Source organism: Ursus arctos, unplaced genomic scaffold, assembly GCF_023065955.2.
Source record: "Ursus arctos isolate Adak ecotype North America unplaced genomic scaffold, UrsArc2.0 scaffold_20, whole genome shotgun sequence".
Lineage (NCBI taxonomy): Eukaryota > Metazoa > Chordata > Mammalia > Carnivora > Ursidae > Ursus > Ursus arctos.
This window is the reverse complement of record NW_026622875.1, coordinates 33,356,039-33,375,007: the sequence shown is the minus strand read 5'-3', so window position 1 is coordinate 33,375,007 and position 18,969 is coordinate 33,356,039. Positions and strand designations below refer to the sequence as shown.

Sequence of the window (18,969 nt, the reverse complement as noted above, 5' to 3'; positions counted from 1 at the left end):
TTCAAGGATTTTCAAAGATTGAATTTCAAGCTATTTGTTCAGATTAGAAAAGTAATTCAGATGACAAGCCCAAGTCTCTGAACCCATTTGAAGCAAAACAGGGTAGTTGAACACTATCTCTTAACTCTCATTCCAGTTTTTTAATGTGCTTCTAGATCTTAAAGTTGTCATGAGCAGCAGAGCTCTACTGTCATTGAACCAGGCACAGACCTCTTGTTATATGGATTTTGTTCAGTGCACAGTAATGAGTTCATAACCTCCTAAGTAACTACTCTTGTTTGCTTGCCCCATCCCACCTGACCACCTGGCCAAACCCAGAGCTTGCTTCTCTTCTAATATTCTGATTATGTAGTTTGAACAGGGACTTTTTTTTTTTTTTTTTCCTCTACTCGAGAGATCTAGAAGAGGGTTGAGGGAGTGGAATAAATAAAGCCAGAGTGGTCTGATTGGTGTTTTTAACACTGCTCCCATCCCTGTTTTTCCCACTGTCCTCTGGACTCTTGATGGGTCCTAGAGAAGGAACCCCATTTTCCTGCCTCTATATGTCTAGGTGCCATTCCTAATCGTAATATTTTAAAAAGCTCTGTAGAAAAATGAGAATTTTCTTGTGCTAGTTTTCAATTTTATAGTAGCAGTCCATGTGACAGCTTTATGGAAACATCTCTTTGGTTCATATAAGGATATCTGTGGTCATATAATTAAAATTTTTGTGGCATCCATTTGGGACTATCTGGATTATTGAGCATATGGATAACAGAATTTTTTTTTTTTTTATAAAAAGGCCTTTTGTAGAGTCGGGACTAGATTTGAGTTCTCTTGAAGTAAATGAACTTTCAGATAACATAAAATTTCATCAGTGGAGAATACTTCTGCCTAAGACAGAACTTTTATGAAACATATTTTAATTTGGACAAGGAGGTCATGAGAAAATGGTTCATCTTCCACTGTGATGCAGAACAACTGTTTTAAAAAAAATCAGTAATAAGAATATTACTCCCACTGGTGTTCTAGCCTACATAGGAAACACAGTGCAGACTCAAATTAGGTCTCCACACTCTGATTCCTTCATTTTAGTGTCTTCTCCCAACCCTTATCCCCTACCCCCTATATCCAGTATTCAGAAAAGGGATTTTTCCTTTTTTTCTTTGATATAGAACAGGCAGTTAAAGACCCTGGAGGGAATACACATGCATTCTCCCCTATGACTCCAGCGAACAGTAACATATAGCTTCATTATGATACATGTACATTGTGGTTTTGATCCCCTCCCTGCAGGGAGAAGGCCGCCATGACAATTCCAGCAAGGACCATATAGGGCCAAACCCCACTGCCCCACCCCCATTCCCCCCACTGGTAGGAGGAGTCCCTTAGATGATTGGAAGCAGCCTTAGTCAGAGACCGCCCTAGCTATGACCCATAACCTATACAAACATAAAAAGGAAAGACGAAAGAAGACCTGAACCCTGATGAAGTGGCCACCTCTGTGCCTGCCCCCTCTCCCACCTGAAGAGGCTACTTTCGCTTTAACTGCTAGTAAAGGCTTGCTTAAGAATTTGGCTCTGAATTCTTTTCTTGGCCACACTGAAGGACTGAGGCCGTGGGGGTAATGGAATTGGCTGCTGACGTTTGGATATACAGTGACATGTCAGTTATTTACAGGGCAAATTTCTTTTTTTTTTTTTTTTTTTTTTAAGATTTTATTTATTTATTTGACAGAGATAGAGACAGCCAGCGAGAGAGGGAACACAGCAGGGGAGTGGGAGAGGAAGAAGCAGGCTCCCAGCGGAGGAGCCCGATGCGGGACTCGATCCGCGAACGCCGGGACCACGCCCTGAGCTGAAGGCAGACGCTTAACGACTGCGCTACCCAGGCGCCCCTACAGGGCAAATTTCTAACAGCTTCAACCAGCTAGAATATAACCAGAAACTTAGAAATAGGAGGAAAATATTAGAACAGGCAAAATGTTTGCTTATTAAAATATGTTTAGGCACAGGAGAGCCCTTCCAGTCCTTATTCCCACAGTCTTATTTCACATTTTTCTTAAATTAGAAAAGATTCTGATAACTCATGATGTTGAAATAGGCTAGAATATATGACAGCTTAAAGTCTAGTTTGTTGTCTTTATTTTAAAAAAGACACGCTGAGCAAATGACAGAGGGGTGTAGATTTAGGATTTTTAAAAGCTAATGTATAATCATTATACAGATTGGTAGCCAGTAGCCTGATAATGATAGTCTTGAGAAAAATGCCACTAAAAACAGAATGGAAAACTCCAAAAGCAAAGCAGTTTGGAGTTATTTAATGGAGGGGCAAATCGCCATACATTTTCCAAATGTATACCACATCTGAACAAAAATTCTTTAAGGCTTAGTAAATTTTGATACTTTCAACATTTCTGTGTTGCAAAAAAAATCACTTATGTGGCATACATTGGTCTTTCGTTAATGCTGGGTATATGAGGTATTCAATTATGGGATTTTTTTTTTATAGTATTGAGTTTTTTTCTTTTAAAGTATAAATGAATGAGATTTTCTGGTGGCCCTTGGATGAGGATATTTCCTTACATTTTCAGAGGCACATGTGAAACTATTTTCTCAGGTACATTAATCCAAACAAATTATAAAGTACATAATGTCCATATTGACTTAAAATTTATCACATGACCCATTTATCTTCATCTTAAATTTTCATATCCTGGATCTTTGAACCAATCTAATACTGACTATGGTTATATCAGGTTCATGATTCAGATCTTGGGTCTGGTTCTTGCCAGCATTTATTAGTTTTGGTACTTACAGATGCATCACTTCTTCACTAAAGATTTGCTTCCCTAACTTTTATGTGTAAGAGGGAGGTGGGAGGAAGCAAGCGGCAGAGGGTGGTGGTAGAGACAGAGAAACCTGGACAGGGAAAGGCAACCAGATAGAGATAAAAAAAAAATATCTATTATATCTGTATATGATCTTATTGGTAGCACCATTCATTTAGAATTAATTACATACTGTGTTACATCTCTTATGGAACTATCTTGATTTTTGAACTAGCTGTACTGTTTAACTTTTAAAGTGTATCTGTCTTCTTTCCCCAGTAACACTATATGTGATATCATGTATATATTTATATCTCTTGAAGCTTTTTTATAGTTCTTACTTTAAAAATCGAATGTATCTATGAATGGTTTATTATCCTTAAAGCACTTGGAGTTTTGGTGTTCAATATAGGAACAATTAGTGACATGAGTCTATGAAAATTTAGGTTTAAATTAATTAAAATATGTAGTTCTTCAGTTGCACTAGCCAGTTGCACACATGTGATTAATGTGTAGCCACATGTGATTAATGATTACCATATTGAACAGTCAGATATAGAACATTTCTGTTATCTCAGAAAGTTCTGTTGGGTAGTGCTGATCTACAAATTATCAAATGAATGATGGATTCAGTTACAATCCATTTAGATCTTTAAAGTATTATTTGAAGCATGTATGTATTTCTATGTGTGTAATACCCTATAAGTCAACCCAGTCTTGAAAAACATGTTTTATGAGATTGGATTGGCTTTCAATTAGGACATCAGATTTTGCTAAATAAATGTCTGTTTCCAAATTACTGCAGAATAATTTGTTCTCAATTCTGTAAGCATTTACTTCATAGTATCGTTTACGTTATAGACTATGGCAAATTCTTTATCATATAGAAAGTTAGATATCAAGTCCTTGCTAGTTTCACAAAGAGCAAGGTAAATGTAGTGCAGTGGGGATGTGAAGAAGGTGGGGGAGGTCTGCAGGAAGGTGTCTCAAAGAATTAATTCTGTAAGAAACATCAGTTAACTATGGAATATCAAATATATTCATTTAGACGACTTCACAGAGATAGTTTGGTACAGGATCCTTTCTCACCTCATTTCTAAATGCTGAACCTTTGATTAGTAGTATAATGACGTTTATTGTGTACTTAATTTTTTATAGCCTTGTGATACAGCTTTTTTTGATTCCTTTTCTAAAGGCATGTTTTTTGACTTGACCTACTTAATATGACCTTGAATTTGGAAGCTCTTAAACATTATATTATGAAGAGAATGATACATGTATTTTTTTTTTAAAGAATATTATACCTGATAGTCCAAAACTGTTGCTAACTCAGTGCTTCGTGTCCTTGTGGACATTGAGGTAGAAATTCAGAATTTTTCAATTCAGAGTTAAATCCAAACCCAAATCAAAACATCCCCATAAATTAATTTTAACAAACCTCCACACGGTGAACTGTTTGTTGCCTTTGTTTCAATGGAGCCTCATCAGATGAGAATATATTTCACCTAGACATAGAAAGCCATTTTAAGCTTGTAAGTAATTGTGCATTCTGTTTTTATATTTATTTATATATGTATAAGTGATATATGCCCTGATGTTTCATTATGGAGGGGAAAAAAAGCTTTAAATAAAAGTAAGTTTTTAAAAATTCCTGATACAGGAAGCAAAAAAGCCAGTACAGTTTCTAATTGCCTTTTAGAGTCTCTGAGTTCCCTCATTACCTGTGATTTAAGCTAAAAATGAGGTAATTATAGATAACATCAGTGTTTATCTGGTTGATCTTGGCACCTGCAGTCCTAGTGTTGTAGCTTACCCATGTCTGGTGCCACACTTTACAGTCTGATGCTGACATACCTAATTTACACTTCTCATATTTCCATTGATTTAAGTTAGATGTTCCTTGTTCTATTTGAATAGCATTTTTTAAATCGTTCCTTTAAGATGGCATTAAAGTATGTACTCTTTTACTTGGAATATTGTATTTATGGTACAGTCCTTTCATTAGTAGAAATCTTTCACTAATACATTTCTATACAAATTTAAAATGTATTGTGTCCTTTTACCTATATATTTGGTAAAGCAGTTATGGTCACTAATGTGGCAATTCTTTTCTAAATATTGGCATGTGTTTCAGGATCATAAAATTGTATAAACCTTTTTGCATCAGATTAAATTTTCTTACTTTGTGCTTTCTCACCTTCGAATATTCTACACATCTAACTCTGATCTTATTTTGCCTAAAGATCACTAAAGGCATCCTGGCCTTTAGTGCTACTATTTCTAGTCAGATCTCAAAAAAACGAGATGATCAAGGGCTAGCTGACCTTGTAAACTACGGGATCATTTCTGTAGAGCTCCTTCACTATAGCACCCCCTTACCATACCTCCCTCTTTGATCTTCATTCTCTGTGACCTGTTGAACTTCCCCCTGGTGACAGTCCATTCTCCATTCCCCTCATTCTTTATCAGTGAAAACCAGAGTAGCTTCTCTTAACCAAGTATTGGAGATCCTGAGTACTAGACTGTGTGTAGTTTCTGAATTGTTTTCAATAATTATAGTTGTTTGGGTTTCTGCAGTTAGCCCCATAAGCACATTGCTGCCTGCCCGAAAATGGGGTAAAAACCATCCTATAAAATACGTGGTATAAAATTGTTTTCTCTAGTGTGTCATCATTTGGAATAATTCAGAAATTTTCTAGTCCAGAACTGCCACATAATCAAGTAATTTATGCATTATTTAGGTTACAGAAGTATTTAAACAATTACATTTAGAAGGTGCTAACTAGTTTTATACCAATTTTATGGGTGTATCTTAGGAAATACTACATTAAAATGTATAATTAGAAATACAGATCTTATGATCATCAGCTGTATTCACTGTGTATTCTAGTTGATTGCCATGTCAAAAAAAAAAAGAAAAAACCTCAAAAAACAAAAACATTACCAAGTGGATTAGCTACCTAAATAGGTATCTTTGGAGGGGAGAGCTCAACTGCTGCTGCTAAAGTTCATTGCATTTACTGAGAAATAACTGCAACACTCGTGGTCAGCATTTTTGATCAGTCACAGTGTTCTTTCCTGAGGAGCACATGGTAGCCTCAGAATCCTTTTTCACACAGTGCTTCCAAGGCAGCCACTACCAATCCATTAACACTGGCCCAAAAAGTAAACCAGTTTCTCTGCTGTTCCCTGCGTAGATGGTGGTTGTTTTTAGGGACCCAGTGCCTGCAAGGCATAGTGGTTGCCACTAGATGGCACTAGTGCTTTGTCGTGAGAGTCCTTAAGGCCCAAGTGTCTCTAATCTGTTCCATTTGAGGCGTTTGCACACCTAAATACCACAGGTTGTTTTTTAACCACTCACAGCAGCCGTTGACTTACTTTCTCAGTCCAACTGGTGAAAACTTATCTCTGTACCCATGGACTTGATGTTCAAAAACTAGAAATCTGAGGAAGAAAATATAAGGTCATGTTCTTGTCTTGCCTTGTTGTCAGAGGCCATTTTTGTCCTTTGATGTCTGCAGTATGGTGTTTCCCTTTTAGTATTGCTTCCAGGAAGATGCTTTTCCTAATTCTCTTTTTTTTTCTTCTCTTATTCAATTTTTCTGAGTCTTAGTTTCCTCACTGATAAAGAGGGGTTAAAATTACACATCCTAGGAGAGTTGTTATAAAGGTTAAAAGTTAAAAGTGATTTACTTAAAATATTGTATTTTTAAATATAGATGGATTTTTTTTTTAGCATTTTAATAGCCTCATTGTCAGATTTGGCCTGTTACAGGCACACTATTTACTTTTTTTTAAAATATAAGACAAAGTTTAGGAACAACCTTTCCTTTATTTTTGTTAAGCTGAAAAATTCCACCCCTGACTTGTCAGTAACTTAGTATTCTTTGCCCATATCCTGATCTGATTAAGAAGTAGGTCCCCATTTGTATTTATGATTGTAAAAAACTTTTATTTTGGTTTAGCTCCTCCTCTGGGGGTTAACTGTTCAACATTTTATCCTCTGTAGGCTGTTGAAGCTCTGACAGCCCAGCTCTCGGGGTGGCATTTGACTGCCTGTTGGGCTGCTATTATTTTCTACACTCAGTTATAATTTTTAGGTATAAAACTAGTTCTCCCTTCTCTATACTGCCAGAGTGCTTCGCCTTCACCAGATTATTGTTGGTTTACAGATCGATCTACCTCCTTAACTTCATGCTTTCTCTAACATCTCTAGTGCGAAGCACATAGTAGGCACTGTCATTTGTGTTTACTCCGTATCACTGTTCATTAATGAAACACGATACCATAGAAGAGCAAGACAATGAAGTATCCGTGGCCTTCGTGTTCCTCTGTTGTTAGGGCTCTTCATCAGTTTAAGGCGTTAAACCTTAATTGGAACTCTAAGTACCCTGAATAAATTGAGATGATTGTGAATTCCAAAGATAATGTTTCCATTTCACATGCCCCAGTCTCCTGTTCTTTCTACTGACACTGTAATCAAGGCCCAGGGTCTTATTTAAGCTAACAAATAATTATCCTTCATTACATAAGTAGTATGTAACTTGACCTTAAAAGGCTGCGTAACTTGACAAGATAGCAGTGAATCTAGCCACCAGCTGTGTCTACCTTCACACTGTCCTGGTCCCTGTGAATAGGAGCTGATTTTGGAAGAAGCTGGGGGAGTTGTTGCCTCACACTTTCCTCTCTTATCTGGAACGTATCGGTGATTTCAGGCCATGGAACTGCACGGTCTTGCACAAATTTTGATTCTTTTTGGGTTCAGAATCCATTTAAAATCTGCAGTTTTTGCTTGCAGACCACAAGCTATTTAGACATGCTTAACATTTTCTGAGATGTACTCATTGCTTATCTCATCTTTGAGTACTGCTAAAACTGGATAAAAACAAAACCTGAATATGAGATGTGGATAATATATGTGAGATTGTTGGGAAATGGATAATGTATTTAAAATATGGGTAATACAAATGGACTAATGTGATTAAAAAAACATTTCTTTGAGCTTGGAGAGGCTAAGAATTACTTAAGCATGAAAACAGTGGAAAGAGCATCAGGAGAAAATAATGTTAGATTTAAATTTATACACAAATTAAAAAGCTTCACTATGTTGAAAACCAAGGTATTGGGTTAAAAAGTATATGTGTGTTGCAGACAAAGGTGTGATGTTTTTAATGTATGAAAAACTCCTCCTTTGGGCCAATAATAAGGCACACTAAAATAAAAACAATATTATAATTAGTATTAACAATAATACTAATTTTTAAAAATGTTCTGATATACTAGACATGCTTCTGAGGGCTTGTCATGTATTTTAATCCTCACAATAATTCTTTGAGGTAGATGATATTATTTCATTTTACAGATGAGGAAACAGAGGCACAGGGACGTTAAGTAACTTGCCCATGCTCGCACTGCTAGTAAGTAGCTAGTAAATTGTGTACTGTTTCTGTGAAGGCATGGCTGTCTTTTTATCACAGGAGTGTGGTTCTGCTGTCCATTCTTTTAACCACTATCCTATGGTTCTTAAAACAGACAAAGGACAAGAAAGGACGTTTTTAAAAAGAAGTAATAAAATGACTCAAAAGCATGAAAAATTTTCACTTTCACTAATAATACAAATGCAAATTAAAATAAAAATGAAGTATTATTTTCTCTTATGAGTGGAGTGTTGGGAGTAAGAAATTTTCGTGGAGTGGTGGTAGGAGTGTCTTTCTTCTGTATGGAGCTGGAGTGCTTCTCTCATTTGGCATACTTAGCCGCTAGCCCCTCCTGGCAGAAGGCTTCGGGATCCATGCTGCAGGGCCGAGCTGGAAGTTCTCCTGCTTGTGGCAGTGAGGAATGTGCCATTGCCTGGGTCACTCTTCTGGAAAACTCTGTGGAGAAGATACTCACAGTCAGGTGTTTTAGTTGTAGGCGTACAGTTGGTTGCAGTACTGGCTCTAAGAGACCACAGTGCGCGAGGCTGTCCTTTCTCAGAATGAGTCAGGTCCCGCCAGTGACAACTGCGTGTATCTATTGGAGGACGGTTGGGGGTTTTAAAGGTTTTCTTTTGAGGAAGTCTCTCTGAAGAGATTGCCGGGGTTTCAGCCTTGATGATAAGTTTCAAATTATAAGTTTATTGTGGCATTATGAAATCTGAGAGAAATTTCATAAAGCTGTGCTCAGTAGCCTCTACTGTTGACAAATGATTCTTGATGTTTAGTTTGGTACAAGATGAAGGGAATATAGGTCTACTTCCTTTATTCAAACTCAGTAAATGGTTTGGGACAATTAATTTCCAATTGTTTCCCAGTAGAGCAGATTTACTTGTATATTAATGAGGCACAGGTGTTAGGCCCCTGGTGTCTGCGTGCCTGGGAGGCATATTTCAGTTGTTTATCTACTCAGCCATAGGTACTGCAAGGTACTCAAGCTTGCCTTTAACAGTTTTTACAGTGAGGCTTTTTAATTTTTTGATGTTTTTTTTCAAATTTGCCTGCACCTGTTAAAATTTTAAAACTGATCATGTAGAAAGAAGTTGCAGAGATTTCAATAGTAAATAGCACTAAAAGTTAAAGAAAGTAGTCTTCTATTATATTTATCTCCCCAGCCTGACACTAAAGAGAAATGGGTTCATTTTACAGATATTTCATGTGAGAAGCCAATATAATCAACGGTACCCTTTTTGTTGTGTATTTTTGGAGCAGGTTTGTCTTTGTCAATGGCTAAAGCAGTCATATATTTATATTAATATTCATTTTTTTCTTGTTTCACTGAACTGCACTACCAACATTTTAGAGGAAATGGAATAGCCTCCATAGACATTATGAATTTCAGTAGCTGGCATAATTATAGCGATCTACATATTCATTAAATCTACAGAAGAACTGTGTCCAAAAAGACAGCCATGCGTTCAGAAACAGTACACAACTAAATATATACGTTTTAAAAGTTGCATTTCTTAGACTTATTTAAAATTAATTTCCTGTAGCACTCCTCTCCAAGCAGAGAATTTTAACAAAAGGATGCCTACGCTTTGGTTTCTTGCATATAGGAAAGAATGGGAAGAACTATTTGTAAACAACAATTACTTGGCAACAATAAGGCAGAAGGGGATTAATGGGCAGCTGAGAAGCAGCAGGTTCCGCAGCATTTGCTGGAAGGTAAGAAGAAAATATTTATTTACAGTTTGTGGTTGCAGTATATCAACACATTACCTGATGCCCTGGGAGATTACCCATGCAGGGGATCACTGAATTTTCCAGGAGACTTCACTCTCGATTTTTTGGCCATCCAAGTTTATCTTTCATAGGACATTTACTAATAAGGTTGAACCACCTTCGTCCCGAGGAACTGGTGATGGTAAAGGAGTCATTTGAAATAGCTGTTCTTTCATCGCACTTGATGGAGCAGAATTCAAAGCAACACCTTTACATCCCCCAGAGGCTTCTGCAGGAATCCTCGAAGCCCTGCAGAGCGGAGGAGGATTTACTTCCAGCAGCCCACTGTATCAAGTGCAGCCGTTTAGTCACCCCGTTCTTGCTTCAGAAACAGCAGATGGAAAAGATTTTTCATTTTTTTTTTTTTTTAACTGGAAGCATAAAGTGAAGGGCAGCAGGGAAGAGAAGTGGAAGAAAATTAGGTCAGTCTCCTAAGAGAAAGGGCCATTGATTACCAAAACTAGTAATAATCTACAGTTATCTTTTTTAATTGCCTGGAAATATTGTCCCTTTTTGTTCTCTCAAAGTGAATTAATTGAGGTTTAGATATTTCTGAAATGACTTCTATTGAAAGTTTTTTAGGTTTTATCTGCATAAATTGAGCATACAGAGTCTGTGCAAGTAAAGACAGTAAGAAACATATGTATTAGTTTTAGATTTAATAATTTAGATTTAATAATTAAAATACATTTTTCTTCTTTTAGATGCAGGCAGTAAAGGCAGGAGACCTGCTGCTAGAATATTTGTATACAGATATCTGTGCCCCACCCCCCATTCCTTGTTGTTTAACTTTTAGTATCCTTCGTTTGCTAAAAACAAACTCAAATCCAGATTTATTTTAATGTTGTATTAAACTAAATTAAATCAAATTTGTCTTTTTAAGAATGCTTGTTATTTTCATAAGCCAGTTACCAGTTGTAAATTACATTTCTGCCGTAAAAGGAATGACTTCACTTCTCGAGCCGTGTCCTCAGGTTGTTCCTCTCTGTCCTTTACCCGCCAGTTTTAAGACAGATCTTAAACCTTGAAATTAATCATTGGACTTTGTGTCTGTCAATACTCCATTAATATAAGACTGTAAAATGGGAATTATACTTGAACCTCAGTGCATTCTTGTTCATTTTTAATACAAGTCTGGAGGGGAGCTTAATTCAGCTTTGTGGTGTAGCTTTTGGGATCTTATACTTTGGCCTTTATTCACTTTTTGAATTGTCCAAATATATATAAACATTCCAAAATATAATTTATTGGGAACTGGAATTATATGAATATGAAATACCATGAATATGAATATCTCCTGCAGTATTCAATGTGGATATCTGTTTTAGGTGATTCTGTTTGGCATAGTTTTACGTGTTATTGCTTGTTAGGATTTTTACGAAAGTTTCCTTTTTTTTTCCTTTACAGCTATTTCTTTGTGTTCTTCCTCAAGATAAAAGTCAGTGGATAAGTAGAATTAAAGAATTAAGAGCATGGTATAGCAACATTAAAGAAATAGTAAGTTGTACTTTAATTAATGTAATTGCTTTCTCATGAATGCTTTAAAAGTCCAGTAACCTCTGATCTTTGTGTGTGTGTGTTTTCTTTCTTTCCTTGCCAGCACATCACAAACCCGAGGAAGGTTGTTGGCCAGCAAGATTTGATGATCAATAATCCCCTTTCACAGGATGAAGGGGTAAAGTTCATCTTTATTCAGATCTCAGTTTCTTTAGCCCATAAGAATATGCTTATGAGACTGGTTATCAATCACCATGAAAGCAATGTTATTTCATGCCAGTTAATTTTTTTTAACTCCATATATTATGCAACCTAAAACCTGATGGAAATTATTCCATGCTATATTCATCCTGTGTTGTGGGAGGTTTATGATCTATTTCTGTGGAATGGCACTCTGGAGAAGTCCCAGGGGACCGTAAGAACTCAGGGTAAAATAGAAGAGCATAAATAGGAGGATAGAACTATTTTATCAAGGTTGTAGTGGGCAATGGGGAGGCTAGAAAAGCCTCCCTTTATGATAAAAATAGGTAAGTGTTTACTTGGTGGGACTAACTTCCAAGAAGAAAAGTGACTATTTGGAGTGAGTCTATTAAGAAGTTTTTAAAGATAATGAAAAAGATCTGCCTATCCCCACTGTTATTCCAGCAAAGACTAAGAATAATTACTACTTTAGAGGTATTGTATAACTTCTTCAGTTGCTCCTCTAATTCCTGTTTCCCTCTTAACAGAAATTATTTTCCAGCTAATATATAACACTAGCATTTCTTTTTTTACCTGATACACATAGTTGTTATGATATAGTCTATAGTATAGCAGCACAGAATAGTAAGTACATTTTAAAACTTCAATCCACATTTTAAAAGGTATCTAAAACTCTGTTTGATCATAAAACCAAGCTTTGCAGAAAACATTATGTGTCTTTCTTGGTGCATTGGGAGTTGAGGTCAGGTTCAAGTGGAGACCAGTTGGCCTATGGCCCCGCTCTAATTGAAGCAGACCTTTTTGTTGTTTATAAGGGAAGTAGTGGGTGTAGTGCAGCAAAACTGTCATTCACTTTACACAGATAATACAGAAATTTAATGTGTATACAGTATTATTACTGGAAAAATTGATGTTAGTGTAAGGATGTGTTTCTGATATTAAACTAGTTTTTAATAAAAATTATTCCAATTTCAGGTTTCCTCTCCACAATGTGAAATGATAACTCAGAGAAGGATAAATTTGATCACTTACATTATTAAATTGAGATCATAAAAGTCAAGCAAAGATGTAAGATTAACTTAAATAGGTTGTTTTCCTTATTTCAGAGTCTTTGGAACAAATTTTTTCAAGATAAAGAACTGCGATCAATGATTGAACAAGATGTCAAAAGAACGTATGTAGAACTTTCAGTAATTCAAATTGGTGTTATCTCTTTGTAATTTTAGTAAAATACAAAATCCATAGAGTTTTAATTGAATGCAGTATTTGCCTTGTATTAGTAACAAAGTTATTGTGGCCATTTTTGATAGTAACGATTATTTTCTGTTCTTAAAATATAGATTCCTGTTTTCCCTTTTTCAACATAAATTATGAGATTGATAATCTTAAAATAATATTTAATCTGTTTTTCAATTTTCAACAATGATTTGAAATCATGTGCTTCTGATAGGGTTATATTATGTGGTCATAATATTGGTATTGCTAGAAAAATTTGTCTCTTGCTTCACACCTTTGAATCCCTTTCTAACCAAATTGCTTTTTAAATGACAACTATTATTTTTACCCTCCTTATTTCTATCTCTCTTGAAGTCATTCGGGTTTGCAAACAACCTCTTCTCTCTGTCTACTTAGTATTTACCATGTGAAAGAGTTGTTTCCTTAGCACAAATATCCATGACTTTTATATATTGGGCTTCATTGTTCTGGGTCATGTAGTGAGAAGTACATGGAATTTGTGTGGGAAGGTACTAGGATAAGTTCTAGCAACATATGCTATAATCTTAGGCATTTTACTTTCAGCGACCAGCTTTCTTCAGTGCCCTTTTCTGTAAAATGGGGATAATAGTTAACCTCAAAGGATTTCTGTAGATTAATAAATGTACATTGTAACAGTAGTATTTAGATATGTTTACTTTTATTTTCTTAAGATTTAGTCATCCTAGAGAAAGAGAGAGAGAATGAGCATATGTGAGCAGGGGAGAGGGACAGAAGGAGAGGGAGAGAGAATCTCAAGTGGACTTTATGCTGAGCATGGAGCTCAACGTGGAGCTTAACCTCATGACCCTGAGATCACAGCCCTACATCATGACCTGAGCCAAACCAAGAGTCGACTCTTAACCGACTGTACCACCCAGGTGCCCCAGATATGTTAACACTTTAAGTTGTAAACAGTTACATAAATGTTAGTAAATTTAATCATTGGATCTAGGATGGGCCATGTATTTGCAGAGTCATGGATATCCCTAGTGCCACCTTTTTCCAGGTTCTGTGGCTTCGCCTGTCTGCTTCACTACTAGTTCAGTGTTACAAGGTCTAGGCCTTGTTACAAGGTCAAGGCGTCTGGCTCTCTGACATTCATCTCTCTCCAGGTTCTAAACACTGAATAAGCAGATGACATAGACTGGTATTAAGGTTATACTACATATTGAACAAATCACATTTTCTATTTTAAAATGATAATCAGTGGAGGGATGCCTGGCTGGCTCAGTCGGTAGAGCATGTGACTCTTGATTTTAGGGTTGTGAGTTCAAGCCCCACATTGGGCCCACACCTTACTTTAAAAAATAAAAATGAAAACAGTGGAATCATGTGTTCAGAGTACAACAGAACTGCACATTACTGGCAGTGGTGGCAGGTGGGGGGGGGTATGGGATCATTTTGATGAGCTGAGCTATCTAGGTAACCCAAGAGTAACCAATTATAGGGCAACTACCCTCAGAGGAATAGTGTGGCAGTGCTTGACCTCTAGCATATAGTTTCAGAAAGTAAAATGCCATTGTATTGGTGTACAGGAGGCACTCGAATATTTGTTGGAAAAAACAAAAAACTGAATTTCCTCACCAATCATTTAAGTAACTGTATAATCAGTGGCAGTAAAACAGGCCACTTAAGAACAAAATGCATGGTATAAATTGCTAACCAAATGGTAAAGGCATCCTTTTTTTAAAAAGCTTGCTAGGCAGTTATCTTAGAAAATTTGAGAGCTTCAGCTCAAAGTGACTAATAAGAAGAATTATGATCAATCTTTCTACTGTTAGCAAATGAAAATAGAGGCACCATGACACTGGAGCGGAGTCACACCCACAGAGGCCCTGTGGGACAGATTGGTTAAAAGACAAAGCAAACAAGAGAAGGGGAAAATAAAACTCAGACAGCCAGACCTCATAGGAAGTGGCATTGGGAACCCATTGATTATTTTGGTTACTTAATGCAAACATTTATGCTTTGCTGTGTGAGAAAGTGTTATTTCTTGAAAAGTGTATCCTTGTAACTATTTGGTTTTATATTTTCTATGCATTTTTTATATATTTAAAATGTGTGTGTGCCTGTGTTGTGTATAACACATATATGGCTAACTTTTTCTCTTATAATTTGTCTCCACTGGTACATTTGAATTCAGTTGGCAAACCTGAGATTCAGGGATGGCAGTTAGGAGATCCTATAGTTCATAGCATAGACGAAGGAGGTTGCATCTTCTTCCCCAGAAGGCTCTTCCGTGGCTCTCCTCCACATTTAGAGGAAGTCTCCTTGCCATCTCTATATAAATCTTGTGGCAGGTAACTTAGCTTGTAAGGTAAGACTGTCCTTTAAGCCACCAAATTGCCTAATGATAAAAGCTGAATAGCTTGAATAATTTTACTACTTTAGGTAATGCATTCTCTTTCTAATGCACGACACTATCTAAAATCCATGGTTTTCAGTCCAGTCTGTAAGGCAGCTCATGATGCAATAGGAGAAGAAAAGAAGAAATACAGCTCAATGAATATTATACAGTGTTACTCATTTACTAGCATCTGTGATAAGAATTTTGTTTTTTACTGTACATTTACTGAGTGTCTGCTATGTTCCAGCCTCATCCTTTGCATTTCGGGAACAGAGTGGTGAATAAGACAAAGTCCTGCTTTCATGGGATATACGTTTTAGTGTTGGGGGTGGGGGTGGGGAGTGAGGCAGTCAGCATGTATAGATAAAGAGGATAATTGTAAAGGATGATAATTGCTGTGAAGAAACAGAGCAGGGTGATGGGATAGAGGGATGGCAGCTTTAGCAACAGTGATTAGAAAAGACCATCTCGGTCAAGATGACATTTGAGCTGAGATGTGAAAAGTTTTAAAAAGCCAGCCATGTGAAGATCTGAAAGAACATTCCAGGCAGAGGGAACAGCTAGTGCAAAGTCTCTCAGTGGAAATAAACTCAGTGTTTTGAGAAACTGAAGTGGGGCAGGTAAGGTGGGAGGTAAGTGATTTAAGTAGGGAAATTTGGGAAAGAGCAGATGCCAGACAAGCGGTGCTGTAGGCCAAAGTAGAGAGTTAGGGTTTTATTCCAGTTGCAATGGGAAGCCACTGGGGGAAACTGAGCAGGGGTGCGATACCTTAAAAGCTCATTCTGGCTGCTGTGCAGTGGGGTGGGTAGAGTGAAGATGGAATCTGGGAAGGTAACTAGGAGTCTTGTGGTATGATTCCACATTAAGTAATGTTAGTAACTTAGATGAAAGATGTAGTAATAGAGATAGTTAGGAGTAGATAAGTTGAGGATATGCATTTTCTATTTTTAAATACTGAGAGGTCATTATATGTAGTTTTCTCACATTCGTCAGTTCTCTTCCATTTTTACTGCCTGTTTTAGGTCCTTTTTTTTTCTTTTTACCTCCTATCTAGAGTCTCTCACTTGTTCAATTGTTCTCTTTCTCCTTCAGTCGAATCCATGTGTTACAGCCTTATTTTCAGAAAACACATGTAGTCATGCTACTTGCCTAATCTTAAGCCTTCTCTGACTCTCTGTGTTCTGCAGAAGAATGGACTTACCCAGACCCCCTAACACACACATGGTTCCCTTTTAGAGTTTTCCAGCTCTCTTTCTCTTACTGATGTCTTGTTTAACTCCACTGCAGTCTGAGAGCATGATTTCTCATCTGCCAAATTAGTTTAGGTGTGTTTTGGGGTCCAGAATGTGGTATATCTTGGTGAATCTTCCATGTGAGCTTGAGAAGAATGTGTATTCTGCTGTTGTTGGTTGAAGAAGTACATAGATCTCAATATATTCAGTAGATTGGTGATGTTGAGTTCACCTGTATCCTTCTTATTTTCTGCCTGCCAGATCTGTCCATTTCTGATAGACGGTTATTGAACTTGCCAACCATGATAGTAGATTTTAAAAGTTCTCTTTGCAATTTTATTAGTTTTGCTTCACACAGTTTGATGCTCTGTTGTTAGGTGCATATATGTTAAGAATTGATATGTCTTCTTGGAGAATCGACCCCTTTATCATTCTGTAATGCCCTTTTTAAAAAAAATCTTTTAATTAGTGTTAGCCTGGTGTATTTTTGTCCATTCATTTACTTGTTATCTAAATGTGTATTTGTATTTAAAGTGGGTTCCTTGTAAGTAACATATAGTTGGGTTGTTTTTGATCCAGTCTGACAATCTCTGTCTTTTAGTTGGTGCATTTAGACCATTGACACTTAAAATGATTATTGATACAGTTGGATTATTATCTCTCATATTTGCTACTCTTTTCTATTTGTTAACTTGTTCTTTGTTTCTATTATTGTCTTCCACCCTTTTTCATCTTTTTGTAGTTTTAATTGAGCATTTTATATTATTTCATTTTCTTTACTTTCTCAGCATACCAGTTATGCTTCTTTTACTTTTTTTGGTGGTTGTCTTGAATTGTACAATGTGCATTTTAGGTAATCCAAATCCAATTTGAAATAACACTATGCCGCGTCACTGATAGTGTGAGTACTTTATGATAACAAAGTCATCCTAATTCCTTCCTCCCATCCTTTGTGTCATTGCTGTTACTCATTTCACTTATGTATGAGCATATGTACACCTATGTGTATTTGCATATATACACACATATAAGCATATGTAGTGAATACATTGTTAGTATTTTAAACAACTGGTATCAATTGACGATGAGAAAAATAAAAGGTTTTATTTTACTTCACTTATTCCCTCTTATGTTCTTCCTTTTTCTTTTAAATCACTTCTTGTGAGACACGTCTACTGACAACAGATTCCCTCAACTTTTGTCTGAGAAAGTCTATTTTTCCTTTACTTTTAAAGGATAATTTCACAGGATACAAAATTCTAGGTTGGTCTTTTCCCTCTGTCAGTACCTTAAATATTTCACTTCACTCACTTTTTGCTTGTGTGGTTTCTATGTTATTTTTATGTTTGTTCCTGTATAGGTAAGGTGTTTTTATTTTTGCCCCCCCCCCTTTTAATGACTTTATCTTTGATTTTCTGTAGTTTGAAGATGATATACCTAGGTATAGTTCTTTTGGCATTTACCCGGCCTAGTCTTCTCTGAGCTTCCTGGACCTGTGGTTTGGTGTCTGACATTAATTTGGGGAATTTTTCTGTCATTGCTTCAGATATTTCTTCTGTTTCTTGCTCGGTGTCTTTTCCTTCTGGTATTCCCATTATGTGTACGTTACATCTTAGGTAGTTGTCCCGCAGTCCTTGGATTTTCTGTTTGGCTTTCCCCCCCTCCCCGCCAGTCTTCGTTCTCTTTGCTTTTCAGTTTTCAGGAATTTTGTCAGTCTATCCTTTAGCTCAGAGATTCTTTCCTCAGTTATGTCTAATCTACTAATAAACCCATCAAAGGCATTCTTCATTTCTATTACAGTGTTTTGTTATCTCTAGCACTTCCTTTTGATTCTTTCTTAGGATTTCCATCTCTGCTTTCATTGCCTACTTGTTGTTGCATGCTGTCTACTCTATCCATTAGAGCCCTTAGCATATTAATCATAGGTGTTTTCAAGTTCTGATCTCATAATTCCAGCATCCTGCCTTGTCTGGTTCTGATGCTTGCTCTGTCGCATCAAATTGTGCCTTTTGCCTTTTGTTCTGTCTTCTAATTTTTTTCCTGGTAGCCAGAACATGATGTGGTAGGTAAAAGGAACTGCCGTAAATAGGCCTTTAGTAATGTGGTGATAAGGTGAGTGGGGAGGGGAGGTATTCTTTAGTCCTATGATTAGGTCTCAGTCTTATCAGTGAACCTATGCCTCTTGACCATGACCTTCACAAGTGTTTCTAATTCTCTACACCCTCTTAGATGGGACAGAATGGTTAAAGTGGACTGGAGTTGGGTATTTCCCTTCCCCCAGGTCATTTAGGGTCTAAGAATACCCCAGCAGTTTAGGCTCTGGTTAACTAGTTTTCCCTGAGGGCAGGTTTTTGTTGTTGTTGTTGTTGTTGTTGTTGTTGCTGTTGTTGTTGTTTTATTTTTTTGAGGGCAGGTTTTATTAAGAAC

At 36.7% G+C, this 18,969-nt stretch overlaps 1 protein-coding gene across 9 annotated transcripts in view; it reads left to right on the top strand.

The window, feature by feature from the left end:
- The window catches only part of TBC1D5 (TBC1 domain family member 5), a 560,456-nt gene that overhangs the window by 308,799 nt on the left and 232,688 nt on the right, over window positions 1–18,969 (top strand). For all 9 annotated transcript variants that reach the window (XM_048215962.2, XM_048215961.2, XM_044383370.3 and 6 more), the window contains 4 exons: window positions 9,843–9,951; window positions 11,416–11,505; window positions 11,609–11,683; window positions 12,813–12,880. In XM_048215962.2, the coding sequence (XP_048071919.1) occupies window positions 9,843–9,951; window positions 11,416–11,505; window positions 11,609–11,683; window positions 12,813–12,880 (342 nt within the window). The remainder of the gene's footprint in view (window positions 1–9,842; window positions 9,952–11,415; window positions 11,506–11,608; window positions 11,684–12,812; window positions 12,881–18,969) is intronic.